The sequence below is a fragment of the Podarcis muralis genome, chromosome 15, assembly GCF_964188315.1.
Source record: "Podarcis muralis chromosome 15, rPodMur119.hap1.1, whole genome shotgun sequence".
NCBI lineage: Eukaryota > Metazoa > Chordata > Lepidosauria > Squamata > Lacertidae > Podarcis > Podarcis muralis.
In genome coordinates, this window is record NC_135669.1 from 27,773,715 (window position 1) to 27,788,720 (window position 15,006).

Below are 15,006 nucleotides of genomic sequence, written 5' to 3' on the forward strand. Positions count from 1 at the left end.
GTACCTAGAGGGGTGAGAGTCAAAATAATCAACATGGTGCATGCTGATGAACTACAACTCCCATCAGCCACAGCCAGCATAGCCAATGGTCAGGGATGATGGGAGATGCAGGCCAACCGTACCTGGAGGGAACCATTTTGGCTATCCCTGCTCTCATTTCTTTAGGTCCTGGGATAGAGCAAAGGCTCTGTAATTCTGACTGTTCAGATCGTTTGAATGTTGCATAAGGGGTGGAAGACCCTGCATCCTGCCTTGTCACTGTGGCTAGTATTATCCCCTCTTGCATCCTCCTGCTCAGCTAGGTGCTGATGGGGAGCCAACAAGCAGGACTCTGAGAGCAACAGCCATCTCTCACTCAGCAACTGGTATTCGGAAGCAACCTGCCTCCAATTCTGGATACTATGTTCAACCAGCATGACTAAGCAGCCACTGGTCGCCTTATTCGTCTTAAGCCCTTTCCAAAGCTGTCTGAGTTGGTGACCATCGCCACATTGTGCAGTACAGTGGTACCTCGGGTTACATACACTTCAGGTTACAGACTCCGCTAACCCAGAAATAGTGCTTCAGGTTAAGAACTTTGCTTCAGGATGAGAACAGAAATCATGCTTCGGCGGTGCGGCGGCAGCGGGAGGCCCCATTAGCTAAAGTGGTACCTCAAGTTAAGAACAGTTTCAGGTTAAGAACGGACCTCCAGAAAAAATTAAGTACTTAACCCAAGGTACCACTGTAGCCAATTCGATAATTTGACTATGTGCTGAATAAGTAAGTATGTTCTCTTGCCTGTTCTGAATATCTCACCGTTCAGCTTCAATGGATGACCATGGGTAGAAAGGGAGAAAAACTTTCCATTTGCTTTTTTTTTTCTTTCTGGGGAGGAAGAGGCCAGAGGAGGAAGGAACCAAAGAATTTAGGAGATTCCAACTACAGTCAGAGAGGGGTGAAGAGGACAGATCATCTGCATAACATGTTCGGGCTGGACTAGTACTTCTCAAGCAAACTGAGGAGTAAAGTTTGCTCAACTCCTTCCTAAAGGGGAAAAGGGAATCGGCACAAGCAGAAGTCAGTTTCCGATCTATCCAGCGTGTGACTGTGCCAGCCTCTTTGCAGGCATCACGAACCAAGGGGCAGGGGGTGTCGCAATCGATACACACACCATGAGGAATGCTGACATCACTGTTTCTATATGCAGTCAGCAAGTTTATTTCGAGTATTATGACAATCATAAAGGAGTCCCTGCCCTTGGGAAGACAGTCTAAAAAGGCACGACACAAAAGGAAAAGGAGTTGGGAGGGAGGAGGAACAGAGCAAGTTCAGAGAAACGAAAGTTTGTCCATCACCTTTTCATAGAAATCCCCAAGGCAGCATTGGATTATTGTGCCAGGAATTTGGAGTTTTTTGGCAGGGGCGGTGGCAGGGGGGAGGACAGAAAGAGAGTCAAAAATGCCAGCTGTCCAGTTCAAATCTCACTGCAGGTTTATGACCTGCCATGCTGTTTTTATTCTGGTTTTGCATTGCTCTGTTTTTATTCCATGCTAAAATGGACAGCTTAGTCAGCAGATAACGAGGCTCTTAATCTCAGGGTTGTGAGTTCAAGCTCCACATTGGGCAAAAGATTCCTGCATTGCAGGGGTTGGACTAGATGACCTACGTGGTCCCTTCCATCTCTTACAATTCTAATATTTTTAACCTTTACTGGAATCTGTCAACAGAGATTCGGTTATTATTGGGCAGTAAAGAAGTGAAGTTCTGGAAATTGAATAAATGAATTGATTACTGCCAGACTCTGCACCACCCAACCTGCAATACAAAGTGTGCAATCTTGATCGATCATAAACCTGGTTTGTTGTAAAGATTAACCAAAATAATCCTACTTCAGGGACTGTGCCAGCAGCAAAAGGCTTGTTGTACTCTGGACCAGGAAGTCCTCACCTCCAACACGAGCTCATCAGGCCTGCAGCCCGCAGCTCCCCATGTACACTTACCTGGGAGTAAGCCCCACTGAGCGTAGCGGGGCTTACTTTCTAAGTAAACATGTAAAGAACTGCATTGTCAGGGAAGCTGTGTTAGTCTCAGAGCCCTCTCCCTGTAGCCATAAAACACTGATCTGCCTGGTTTGTTGAAATTGATTTTGGTTTTAAAAAAATGAATGCATTTGTACTGTTCAGCCAAAAGGGTTCCCAGACTGGATAACAAAGACAGAGAGGAGAAGCAAACAGGCAGGTCCCGAGTCAGAATTCCTACAAACAGTGCTTTTTTTCTTTAAAAAAATGTTTAGGGGTACTCTCATTTTCCTACTCATATTGAAATACTGCCCCTCAACGAGGCTGAACTTAGATTCACAACATGTTTAGGCGCAGGCATGACCAAACTTGGCCCTCCAGCTGTTTTGGGACTACAACTCCCATCATCCCTAGCTAACAGGACCAGTGGTCAGGCATGATGGGAAGTGTAGTCCCAAAATAGCTGAAGGGTCAAGTTTGGCCATGCCTGGTAGGGGGTATGTGTACCCCTGCACCCCCCCAGAAAAAAGCACTGCCCACAAAAAAACAGCTAGGGTGGGAGTAGTTCAAGCAGAGAAGAAGCCATAAAGGAGCTAATATTTCTATACGATGTACAGTGGTACCTCGGGTTAAGTACTTAATTCGTTCTGGAGGTCCGTTCTTAACCTGAAGCACCACTTTAGCTAATGGGGCCTCCTGCTGCCGCCGCGCTGCCAGAGCCCGATTTCTGTTCTTATCCTGAAGCAAAGTTCTTAACCTGAAGCACTATTTCTGGGTTAGCGGAGTGTGTAACCAGAAGCGTATGTAACATGAAGCGCATGTAACCCGAAGTACCACTGTAGTGGCCCTGCTCCCCTTCTCTCCCTCTGCTCTGCAGCCTGATGGGAAGGATGGGAGCAGCCTGGTGGAGCTGTTATCTCATGGGAAGTAGAGGATGCACATTCGTTCTAGATAAGGGCGATCAGACCTTAGAGACAGGTGCCTATGAATAAAGTTCTTCCTCCAATTCTTTGCTGCACATAGTGTGTGGGTTTGCCCACTCTCAACACTTCATGGGGAAACCCAGCCAGATGAGCAGAGTATAAATAATAAAATTATTATTACTATTATTTTTCATTTTCATTTTTTTATCCTTAAAAAAATTTCTCTATTTTCTTTAAAGGAACAAGACTAAACCAAACACAGAATTAGTTTTATAGCAGCTTTCCAACCACTGCACCCAAAGCAAGTCAGGGGGGGGGGAATCCCTTGTTCCATCAAATGCTCCTTAAATCTTCCGACTATGTCACAAGCGATGGCTCCTAGTGACAGGTTACGAAGGGCTATGGTCCGATTTTGAAACAGGAAACACCCAAAGATTTATGGTCAGTGGATCAGGGCCATTTCACACTTTACATAGCAACTAACCCAGGTTTGCCACTGCAAGTACACTCAACAGGAAGTCAGGGGCCAGTCCTGGCTCTCTGGCAAGCATGCAAATCAACTCATGGCTTTTTAAACACCCGTTTGTCAAATTCACACATTATATTTGATGGTGTACACTTTAACGCAACAACACATTAAAAGGTGTCCAGGCACCAACAGGAGATTTTGATCCTAACCAGTAGTTAATGCATATTATTATTATTACTTAACCCAAACCCAATGAGATTATATATATACTGTATATTTGTAAACAAAGGGTTAAAGAGCCCCAAACAAACCTGATGGCAATCCATATCCATCTTCTGCAAACAAACAGTCCTCCCCGCCCCCTTACTTTGCAGTAGAGTCTGTTTACATTCTGGGTGTGCAAGTTACAATGCGGAACTAAGCAAAGGCCAGCCTCCCTTCCCCATGGCAGACAAGATGAGGCAGGTCAGGGAGGAGCAAAAATAACACCATCAAGGCTCTCCATCTATGCATCTGAAAGCTCTTCCCTTCCAGAGAAGCGCTGTGTTTTTGGACAGTGTGTAGGAGGTCAAAGGACTGCAGAACGCGCTGTAAGAGTGTGCAGGGGAGATCTGGAGAGCTGCGTGCTGCACGCAGAGTGATGGGTGGGGTATAAATAACAAGTTGTTGTTGTTGTTGTTGTTGTTGTTGTTGTTGAAGTTCTTCTTCTTCTTCTTCTTCTTCTTCTCCTCCTCCTCCTCCTCTTCTGGAAATCGCACTTAGTCCAATGAGGTTTACTTCCAGGTAGCCGGGCACAGGGCTACAGCTGTAAATAATGTGCTTCCACTGGCCACAAAGTCCCTGGTTAGACTGCTGCCTAAGGTCTCCATTGATTAGGTGGTCACCAACGTGCTGCTAGTTTGCAGACACAGCTCTGCATGTGCAACACAAGCCCAGTAATAATACTGGCCTTCCTTACAAGGGTGGCTGTCAGAATTTCTGAGAAGACAGATGCTCAGTAGCATTGTAAAGTATTTTGCATTTAAGTAACAACCACAGCCGTGGCGCCACTTTGGCCAGCTGGTTCTTTCAGCTTTGAAAAAGGCAGAGTTTGTGCAGCTGGGTCACAGCCCTGCCTAGAATGAGACCCAGAATCTCTGGCCTGGGCATGATGTTCACTGGGTAGCCTTGGACAATCCCCTCATTTTAGCCTAGGCTACCTCCCGGGATTGTTGAGAAGACGAGGAGGGCAATCTGTATTTATTTAATTATTGCATTTACGGTATATCTCACCTTTCCTGCAAGGAGCTCAAGGTGGCATACATATATCTCTTCCTCTCAATTTTATCCTCACCCAGGTGAGATAGGTCAGGCTAAGAGTGGGTGGGTCGCCCAAGTTCACCCAGTGAGCTTTGTGGTTGAGTGGGGATTCGAACCCTGGGCTCAGAGGTCCTAGTTCAGCTCTCTAACCACTACACCACACTGGCTCCTATGTATATAGCTTGTGTATCTTGGAAGAAGGAAAGGATATAAAGGTGAATAATTAACAACACAGGGCAATGTAAAAAACACAGAAGGAAAGTGCTTCAAGTTATTTGCCACTTGATGGTTTTTTTGGGGGGTGGGAGATGCTCACTCAGGCAAGTGGCAAAGCACAGTGCGGCTATTTTAAAAGACTTCTCCTTGGTTATTGCTCATTTGCAATAACTAAGCAATTTTGAAATGTAAAGGCAGAGTAAAAAAAAAAGAAATAAAATCTTTAAAAACAAAACGTTCAAATAAGCATAGTAAACTTGGGAAGAGGTGAAATCTGTCCTTTTCTGTTCCATGACACATTTCTTCCTCCCAAAGACTTCTGGGAACTGTAGCTTGTTAAAAGTGCTGGGAACTGTAGCTCTGAGGGGCAAATCACAGTTCCCAGGATTCTTGGAGTGGGCATATTTTAAATGTATGATGCATATGCAACCTTGGCCTGTTTTTAACCCCATAATTCTGTTCTGTTTCCACTATGATCTACCAATCTAAAATGCCCCTCAAAATATGTGTTTTGATACTTTAGGATGGATAGCCAAATCCCAATCCTTACCCCATTCAGAGGTGAGCAAATCAGGTAATTTCTGCAGAGGGATTTGCAAAGATCAAATCCCTTGAGCATCACTAGGTAAAGTAAAACTGAGATCTTAGATACTGTTGAAAACTAAAATTCCCTGCTGGCTTTCGTAAGGGAAGGGGGATTTTGTATGAACCCAGTTAGGAAAAAAGAAAGTGTCAACATCCCTAGTCATTAAGCTGAAGGATCTACATCACTGCTTCTTCGGTGACTCACCATCAAAGAGCACAAACTGGAGAAGGGGTTAAAGAGAGGCAGAGAGATCTCTCTCAATATACTGAAGCCTGAAGGATATTTTTTACCAAGTTTTTCTTTTTCCTTTTTAAAAATCGACTGGCCACAGCACCAGGAAATTCATCAGGTGACTTCAGCAAAATCTCACGCTGAATTTATTCATCATGTTATAATATAAATTGTGCTGTAGAGATGAGACCCTTCCTGGTTTTATGCTGGAATGCAGAACAACATTTTGAGCTGCATTTAATGTTACATCTTTTTTTTTAAAGAACTGAACCTAATTCCAAGTTTATAATGAAAGCAGAGTCAGGAATGAGACAGGAAATAAGATCAAAGCAAAGGAACAGCTTCTAGCCTCTTCCTAAAGTATGGGGGAAAGTAGCAGGGGAAATAAGCGTGTATTCCTATTGGAGGAAGGGCTACAGCTAAGGGGAGGGGAAGTGTAGCTCAGCGGTAGAGCATCTGTCCTGCATGCAGAAGCCCCCGGGTTCAATCCGCAGCATCTACAGTTAAGGCTGGGAAAAGACTCCCTTGCCTGAAACCCTGGTGGGCCACTGCCAGTCAGTGCAGACACTACTGAGCTAGATTAACCACTGGTCTGACTTAGTATAAAGCAACTTCATACATTTCATATGCAATCCTAAACTTGCTTGCCGGGCAGTAAGCTTCATTGAGCTCGGCAGGGTTTATAAAGTTAAAGGTAAAGGGACCCCTGACCATTAGGTCCAGTCATGGCCGACTCTGGGGTTGCGGTGCTCATCTCGCTTTATTGGCCAAGGGAGCCGGCGTACAGCTTCCGGGTCATGTGGCCAGCATGACTAAGCCGCTTCTGGCGAACCAGAGCAGCGCATGGAAACGCCGTTTACCTTCCCGCCAGAGCGGTACCTATTTATCTACTTGCACTTTTGACATGCTTTCGAACTGCTAGGTTGGCAGCATCAGGGACCGAGCAACGGGAGCTCACCCTGTCGCGGGGATTCGAACCGCCGACCTTCTGATCGGCAAGTCCTAGGCTCTGTGGTTTAACCCACAGCGCCACCCGCGTCCCTCAGCAAGGCTTACGTCTGAGTAAAACACAGGTAGGATTGTGCAGTAAGGCTGCACACTTATCTGGGAGCAAGCCCCCTAGAATACTGTAGGGTTTACTACTGCGTAAATATGCATAGCATTTGATTGTGTAGGTTATACCAAAATAGCAAGCCATCGACACAAGTTTGCTTCAGGTACACAATTCATTCAGGCCACAGGGATCGACTTTATTTGGAGAGGTGTGTTGCGTGCTTTTAAGAAAGAAGCAGCAGAGAGAAGGTACCCTCAGCTGCTGCAGTCCTCTGGGATGCTTTTATGTATTGGAGGAGAGGTTTGCCAACAGCAATAGGAGTTTTGAGGAAGGGAGAGGAGAAAGGAAGCCAGAGGCACCCAGTGAGGCTTCTGCAAAGATTAACTGTTCTCTCCCACTTTCCCGGGGGGGGGGGGGATCCAGCGTAAAGGGATATTGATCTTGGTGATGCCAAGATGGCAGCTCCCTGTTTTTGAAAGGTATCTTCCCTGCTGCTGCTGCTGCCACCACCTCCCACCATTAGGTTGGGCAGCTGCCATTTTGAGTTCCTCCAGCAGCCCCTCACAGGTGTTAAGATCAGCAGATAGTAGTTTCAGCTTGGTATTTTCTCAGTCATCAGAAATTGGGGGGGGGGGGGGAGGCATTATTTATAGCTGCCCCTGGGCTTTGCAATCTCCTCCCTAAAGATACAACCCTTTCTTCTGGCCTTGACATGGTGTATATATAAGGACCTACCATGTATATTGACTGCAATTTGTTTTAATCACTTTTAAGACTGTATGTTTAAATAGTTGAAACCGGGCCTGGGACTGTCCAATGAAGAGAAGGAAGAATATAATCTAGAACGATGATGATGATGATAGAATTGTGAGGTTGTAAGGGATTTCCAAGGGTCGTGTATGCTGACTCCTTGCAATGCAGGAATCACAGCTAAATAATAATATGTATGTGGATTTTCTCCAATGTAGCTTCTCTCATGGCACTGTGGGAAATTTTAAATGGTGGTTTATTAACTCAGCCGTTGTCCCCAGGAAAGCCTGAAAGGCGGGGGGCCCTTACGTAAGATGGCATCCAGAAGTGGGCGCTTTTACTGAACCCCACCCCCTCAAAGAAAAAAAAACCCTGGAACTGGCCCTGCATGCTTGTCTTGCAGTTCTAAGCTATGAGAGATATGAGCGTCCACATTTATCATCCACAATAATCTTTAAAAGTGATCAAACGGAAGGAGTACATTTCATCTCATCCAGATCATCGCAGATTTTAAGAGCAAGCTTGAATGGAGCCAAGTTCAAGTTTTAATTTTAAAAAAGTACACATTTAAAAATGGGATTGGCTTTAATTAAGGAAAGCCCACACTCTTCCCGCATAATAGAGAGGCCTCCGCAGACCTCACCCATGGGGAGGCAGCAGCAGCTACCCAGCCGGGTGTCCTCAGTTCACTGGCTCAACTGGAAAGTCTACTTGAATAAGAACACCAGGCCTCTGACCTTAACAAGAGACAGTGAATTAACCCTTTTCGGCACTACACAAAAGAGCATAACAGGAAAGAAATCCATAGCAGAGACTTTGACTTTACAGCACCTACACTTTAAAGCCACCCTGAAAAACTGAGCGAGAACAAGGACAATCTGCTTAAAATGGAATCCAAGGCTGAGGACACAGCCGCTGACGTCAAGTTTTGCCTTTCAAAATCTCCAGCACAAAAACAAAACACCTTCTTTGCATTTGGGGAAATTTGGCCACCCAACATGGGGGAACCCAAGATGGTCCACTGCCAAACTGCTTACTTCAAAACAAGATGTCAGGTAACAGGATGAGCTCAAAGTGTGGCACCTCAGCATCTTTTGCAAGGCCATAGAATGGCTTTCTTTCTTCTGCCCTTTCCCTGGCCACCAAAAGCCAGCTGGGATGAACGCAATTGCCTTACTCTGTTCCAAAACATGCATAGGCTGAGGCTTTAACAGTTCTTGGAGAGAGATGATTTCAAGGCTGAGGGACAGACACAGAAATGGCCGGTCCCTTCCAGCTGACTCCTGCCATGCAGGCTCAAGGCCGTTCATCCTCAGAACTTGATACAAGCCTAGCCCTAAAGGACTCTTTCTTTTCTTCCCTTCTAGTGAAACGCTGCCATCCTAACACACACACGCGCACGCCCCTCCTCGCAAGTAAGCCCCACTGAAACACGCGCACCTTAAACCAGAGTTTACGGGCCCCGATCCTGACCCGGTCATTAACTCTTAAACGTCCTCACACTTTTCATGATACAGCTTGGGGAAAAGGTAAGAACAGCATTAAAGAGATTGGCCACCAAAGACTCCTGTCCGGGACAATTTTCTGGGAATGATCCACAAGATCTGGAAAGGGAGCGCAGATGATCCACTCCAATCTCTCCCCCGCCCCCTCCCGAAATCTCCCAAACAAGCACTTACCTCCAATTTATTGCTGTACTTTAGGCCTGAAACATACGCCTTCGATGTAGCCCCGGAAGGTGGGTGATAAATGTTCATTTTTCCTTCGCTGGGAAGCCGGTAATCCTTCATATTTAGATTTCCACTCCCCCCGCTTTATTCTCTCCTTTTTACAGAAAGTTTACGATGAAGTGCGATGGAGGGGGGGGGGACGGAGAGGGAGAAGAGAGCGAGAGGAAAGCAAAGCAGGAAAAGTTTCCAGAGAATCCGCACTTTGGAGGTGTCCAAAGCAATTCCTGGCTAGATCAGGGAAACAGAAAAGAAAAATCGCGGCGGCGGGGGGGGGGGGGGCTTTAGCCAGAAGCCATGGCCGGAGCAATCCTCGTCGGCGAGTCGAAAGCAGCGAGCAACTTTCTTGGAAAAGAGAAGGCGTCGTGTTCTTCTTTCCCCCTTGCAGTCTCGAGAGCGACTCCTTCTCCCCCTGAGAGCTGGGGCTTTTCTCCCGGGCGCTGGGCGACTCGCTTCCCCTCCTCCTCCTCTCCCGCTCAGCAACTTCCTTGTGGGGCGCCCCTTCCGCCGCAGGTAGCCAGTTTCAAGGGTGGGGCCGCAGGGAGAGCGCGCACTCGCTCGCACGCGCGCTCCAGGTTTACCTGGGCCTCTTGGCTCCGCCTTCCCAGCAGGTGAACTGAACAGGAAGTCAATGTCTCTCCTCCCCCCCCCCCGCGGTTTCTCTCGGCATCCTTGCGGGGCAGGCGATTGGCTGGCGGCGTGAGGAAGAGCACCTGCTTGGCATGAAGAAGGCTCCGGGTTCAAGCCCCCAAGCTGCATCTCCATTCCCCTCCTGGAACTGTGCAGAGGCGCTGCCAGCCAGTGTAGGCAACCGAGATGGACCAGTGGGGTCTGGCTCGGGGTAAAGCAGGTATGCTGGGAAGAAAGCCCGTTTTACAACTTGGTGCTAACAGTGGCAGGCCTGCTGCCTGATCCTACGCAGGATTTAAAGGTAAAGGGACCCTGACCATTAGGTCCAGTCGTGACCCACTCTTGGGTTGCGGCGCTCATCTCGCTTTATTGGCCAAGGGAGCGAGCGTACAGCTTCCGGGTCATGTGGCCAGCAGGACTAAGCCGCTTCTGGCAAACCAGAGCAACACACGGAAACGCCGTTTACCTTCCTGCCCGAGCAGTACCTATTTATCTACTTGCACTTTGACGTGCTTTCGAACTGCTAGGTTGGCAGGAGCAGGGACCGAACAATGGGAGCTCACCCCGTCGCGGGGATTCGAACCGACGACCTTCTGATTGGCAAGTCCTAGGCTCTGTGGTTTAACACACAGCGCCACCAAAAACAGTGACAATTTGTTGTTGACAAAGGACAGCTGGGCATATAAAGGGCCCCATTACCTTCAGTAGCTTAGGGCCTCATCAAACCTAAATCCAGCCCCGAGGAGAGCCTTTCTGGATCAGAGCAAAGGTCCTACTGCTGCAGTTCAATAGTCAATTCCCTCTTCTCGGAGAACTCTGGGAACTGTAGCTCTGTGAGAAGACAAGGGAGTCTCCTAACAGCTCTCAGTTCCCAGGATGCTTTGGGAGAAGCCATGACTGTTTAAAGTGCTTTAAATATATAGTGCAGATGGGGACAAAGTTTCTTCTGGTTGTGCTCACACCAGCACTTAAATAGGTTTTGTTCCTGAACTCGGCTGTGATAAAGACTGACCAATGTATCTTGCTGCCTTTCAGGGCTTTTGCAAGCTACAGTTTCCCAGGATTCTTTCAGGGAAGCCATGACTGTTCAAAGTGGTATGAAACTGCTTTAGATGTATATAGTGTAGATGTGGCTTATGTGGTATGCACTTCAGAATAAAGGCCCCACGTTCTCAGTGCAGATCTCACTGTTGATGTGACCAACCACACAGCCCACCTACAACCACATGCCTCTTGCAAAGAGTAATTTCCCAACAGTGTAAAAATCCCAGTGGGATCTTAGCGAGGCAGTGTGCTAGCCAACAAGCTGCCTTCAGGTTCAAAGAGCACATGAAAGAGTGAATCATTGGGAGCGGCAGCCCAAAACAACAATAATCAAGAATTACCCTGCACAGTGAGAATACGCAACAAAGAAATGTGTTACAGAGCAAAAGAGCATGGTCAAAAAAAAGCCAAGGCTGTTGAAGAGCTGGCACTCCGGAAAAGGTAGCAGTTGCTACAGGAGACAGGTGTTTGTCTCATTTCCTTTTAGGTGTTCAGTATTTATGCATTAATACATTCAGGAGGTCTCTGGTACACTGCTAGGCCCAGTTCATTCCTTCTCTGGCCTCCATAACAGCTAGGAGACACAGGAAAATTTCTATGAACAAAGTGCTATTAAAGGCATCCAGTTCTTGCTCCCTGCTATATATAATGGTTTTGCATATGTGCACAGCAGAGTGGGATGACTGAGAGTGGCCATTTTCACCTGTAGAGCCTGTAAACCTCCCCTATGTTTTGTAGATATTAAGTGGAAATGCTGTTTTGGGGTGGCACAAATGGAAGTGCCGCTCACTAGCAGTGAAAGTCAATCACAACTTCCGATCACAAGCCAAATTAGTGAGTCAGATTTTTTTTTAATTGTCTGAAGTCAACAGCCATCACAAGGGCCAAATTAAGTTATCTTAGTTCACCCACGTATCGTTCTCGTTATCCATATCTGAATTAATACAGTCCCACCCCCACAGCAAATAGTGATATATAAACAGCTGTAGCTAAGAAAAAGTGGCCAGTTCTGATCTCTGCCATGCAAACACATAGCAGATAAATTTAGATAAGCCTCTATAGATTCTCTCAGCCTCCCTTGTACAATACTGAAGAAAAACGAAAATGAAGATCTGGCCTGGCTTCCAGAATGGTTGTGCAGATCACTGAAACCATAGGAAGTTCTTTGAACACTTGAAATATTCTCTGTCAGATGCTGGATACTATTAACAGCATGTGATTGCGGCTGCATTTCAGGTTTACAAGGTCTTCCTTGGGTTTTGGTTCCTTTTCACTAGGAAACCGAGGTCACTGGGCCATCTTGGCTGAGAGTCCTGGAAGACCTGCTCTCTGCATTGCAAACATTTCCCACCTGGCCTGGGAGGGCAGGGCCCTGACTCCAGCTACAAAAGCTGAGGCTGCTGAACAGAATACTGGGATGGGGTATTGTTTAGGGGCGGGCAGGTTGTTGCTATTAATTTCTTGGATCTTTATTTGGCACTTACGATTTATGTTGAAATTTTTCAGTTTGGTTGCATACTCTTTTTGATGTTTTGTTTATTTTCTATGACTGCTTTATGTTTGTAGTTATGTAATTTTTTTATGCTGCAAGCCATCTTGTACAGGGTTTTAACTTTGGAAAGGCAGCGTACAAATAAAATTGATGATGATGGATAATAATACCAGAGCCAGGTAGCAAATAATGACTATATGACTAAGTCGAATGCGTAACGATGGCTCGGAGATGGAGTCAATTACCAGTTGCATGCCTGAACCACGCACTGGAGCGACCTGCCTGTATGCGAGTACAGATGTACTGCGACTTAGGAATCCCAATACAAAAGCACCTGGGGCAGAGCAATTCAAACCCCCAATCCACCTTGCTGGGAGGGGCTTAAATAGAGCCAAGGCACCCATCCACCCAGCTCTGCCAGCTTCCGCCATCAGAGTCCCACTAGGCTTGTCCATACTGCAGGAGCTTCCGCAGGCGTCAATCCAATTGGCAGTAGCCAGCAGAATCAGGTCAGCACAGAATTCACTGGATTCTGTGAATGTCCCACTGCAATAAGGTGACAGCAACCATCCTGACTCAGGCCTCTTCACTGCAACAGCCTAGGAGCTGGCAATCCTCAGGGGCAGTTTTCCTGCTCCATCTACTGGCATGTGCCTGGGTATGCCTTGCTACTGCTGGCCAGGGGTTGGAGTTATACCCCAGAACAGGCTACGCAAAGACTTGGCTAACCGTAACCGAACAATATACCTCTCAACTGGTGAGGAACACCAAGATTAAGAAACAAGCAATTAGCAGAGGAATTAAAGGAGAGGAGGGACATCGTTTGACAGAGGTGTTAGGGACAGCTTGTATTTCAAGCTTTAACCTTTAACCCTTAGAAGTTTAAGGAAATGATGGTGGGATGCCTAATAGAAGGCTGCCCTCGCCCCCTATGCAGCTGCGTGAGGTTTAAAATCAGCTTTAGGGGCTTGTGCCCTGTTTCTGTACGAAATCAAAGGAGCAGAGAAAGAGGAAAAGAAAGCCTGCTTTGGAGATGGGCAATAGGAATTAAATGAAGGAAAAGGGCAGTAAAAAAGCTAGCAAGTCAGAAGCTGCAAGACTACACAAGCCACAAACTGTGGGAGGAGACAGGAAGGAGTGAGACATCTAACCATAAGCAAGTGTGCAAGGTGGTTCCCAGAAGCTAAACCATTGTGAACATCTGCAGATGGGGCTGCAAAACTCACCTCCACCCCCACATACCATTCCACAATCAGGTAGGTAGAGGTGTTGGTCTGACGCAGTCGAAATATATTAAAAAATAAAAAAAATGTCCAATAGCACCTTAGAGACCGACTAAGTTTGTTCTTGGTATAAGCTTTTGTGTGCATGCATGAAAGCTTATACCAAGAACAAACTTAGTTGGTCTCTAAGTTGCTACTGGACAATTTTTTTTATTTTTTAATATATTTCAATCCCATTTCACAAGGTCACTTACTTGCAATATTTTCACCCCACTTCAGCCTGAATGCAGCTTAAATATTAAGGGCTGTATCCAACTAAGTCCCATCTAGAGTAGACACATGGGAATTAATATACCGTATTTTTCGCTCTATAACACGCACCCGACCATAACACGCACGTAGTTTTTAGAGGAGGAAAATCCATAGGCATGCCACCCGTAGGCATTCCCTCCATAACACGCACAGACATTTCCCCTTACTTTCTAGGAGGAAAAAAGTGAGTGTTATGGTGCAAAAAATACGGTATTAGTCATGTCAAGGGTCTACCTTGAGTAGGATTAGCACTGGATGCAACCCACATTGTAATATGTGTGTGTGTGTGTGTGTGTGTCCTTGCAAGTAACCAGCTAGGCAGTATACAGGGTTCAATCGGGGGCCTGGTCCAGTCAAGTATTGTAGCCTGAAATACATCATGGAAAGAAGCGATTCCAGTCTCATTCTGCACCTCAACCACCAGATTTCTCTTCCAAGCAACTGGACAGAAGTGCTTTCTGATATTATGCATGCACCGTGTGGCAAAGGAAGTTGCAGCCTTCAACAGATCTCACATGACTGATTTACATATGGGACATTTACGAGGAAATGCTTGTATGCACTGCTTTGTCAGTGGAGAGAAGAAATATCTACACACTTGGAAGCCACAGGTGAGGTGGGTGGGTGAAAGCATAGAAAAAATTAAGGCAGGGGAAAATTTACATGAAGGGTACCAGGAAATGGGAAACATTTTGTATTTCCCCATAATATAAAAAGGAACATCAGTGTTGTAGAGAGGTGATCACATTATCAACAGAAGCAATTGTGAAGGCTCCAAAGCAGACATACACACAGGAAGTTAATTTTGGTTTCAAACAAGAAAACAATTCAGTTTTCATCAATGTAATCTAGAAATAAAGGCCTCTTCCCACACTATTATTTATTCAACATATGTAAAGTAAGAAGTTTGTAGTACCGCACTGAAAGTGGGAAAAACTCCAAACTTATCTCCATCAGTGCCCTCCAAACAATACTTACCGTTTATTCACAAAAGCAGTTTTCCAGTAATCAATGTTCTGGACTAGACTACCAAGTCCTCTGCACTTCAAT

The 15,006-nt window shown here is 46.2% G+C and overlaps 1 protein-coding gene across 1 annotated transcript in view; it reads right to left on the bottom strand.

The window, feature by feature from the left end:
• Positions 1-9,780, bottom strand: part of ST14 (ST14 transmembrane serine protease matriptase) — a 43,080-nt gene extending 33,300 nt beyond the window's left edge. The window contains exon 1 of the mRNA XM_028707914.2: positions 9,208-9,780. Within this exon, the coding sequence (XP_028563747.2) occupies positions 9,208-9,318 (111 nt within the window). The 5' untranslated portion in view covers positions 9,319-9,780. The remainder of the gene's footprint in view (positions 1-9,207) is intronic.
• Positions 9,781-15,006: the final 5,226 nt, after the last annotated feature.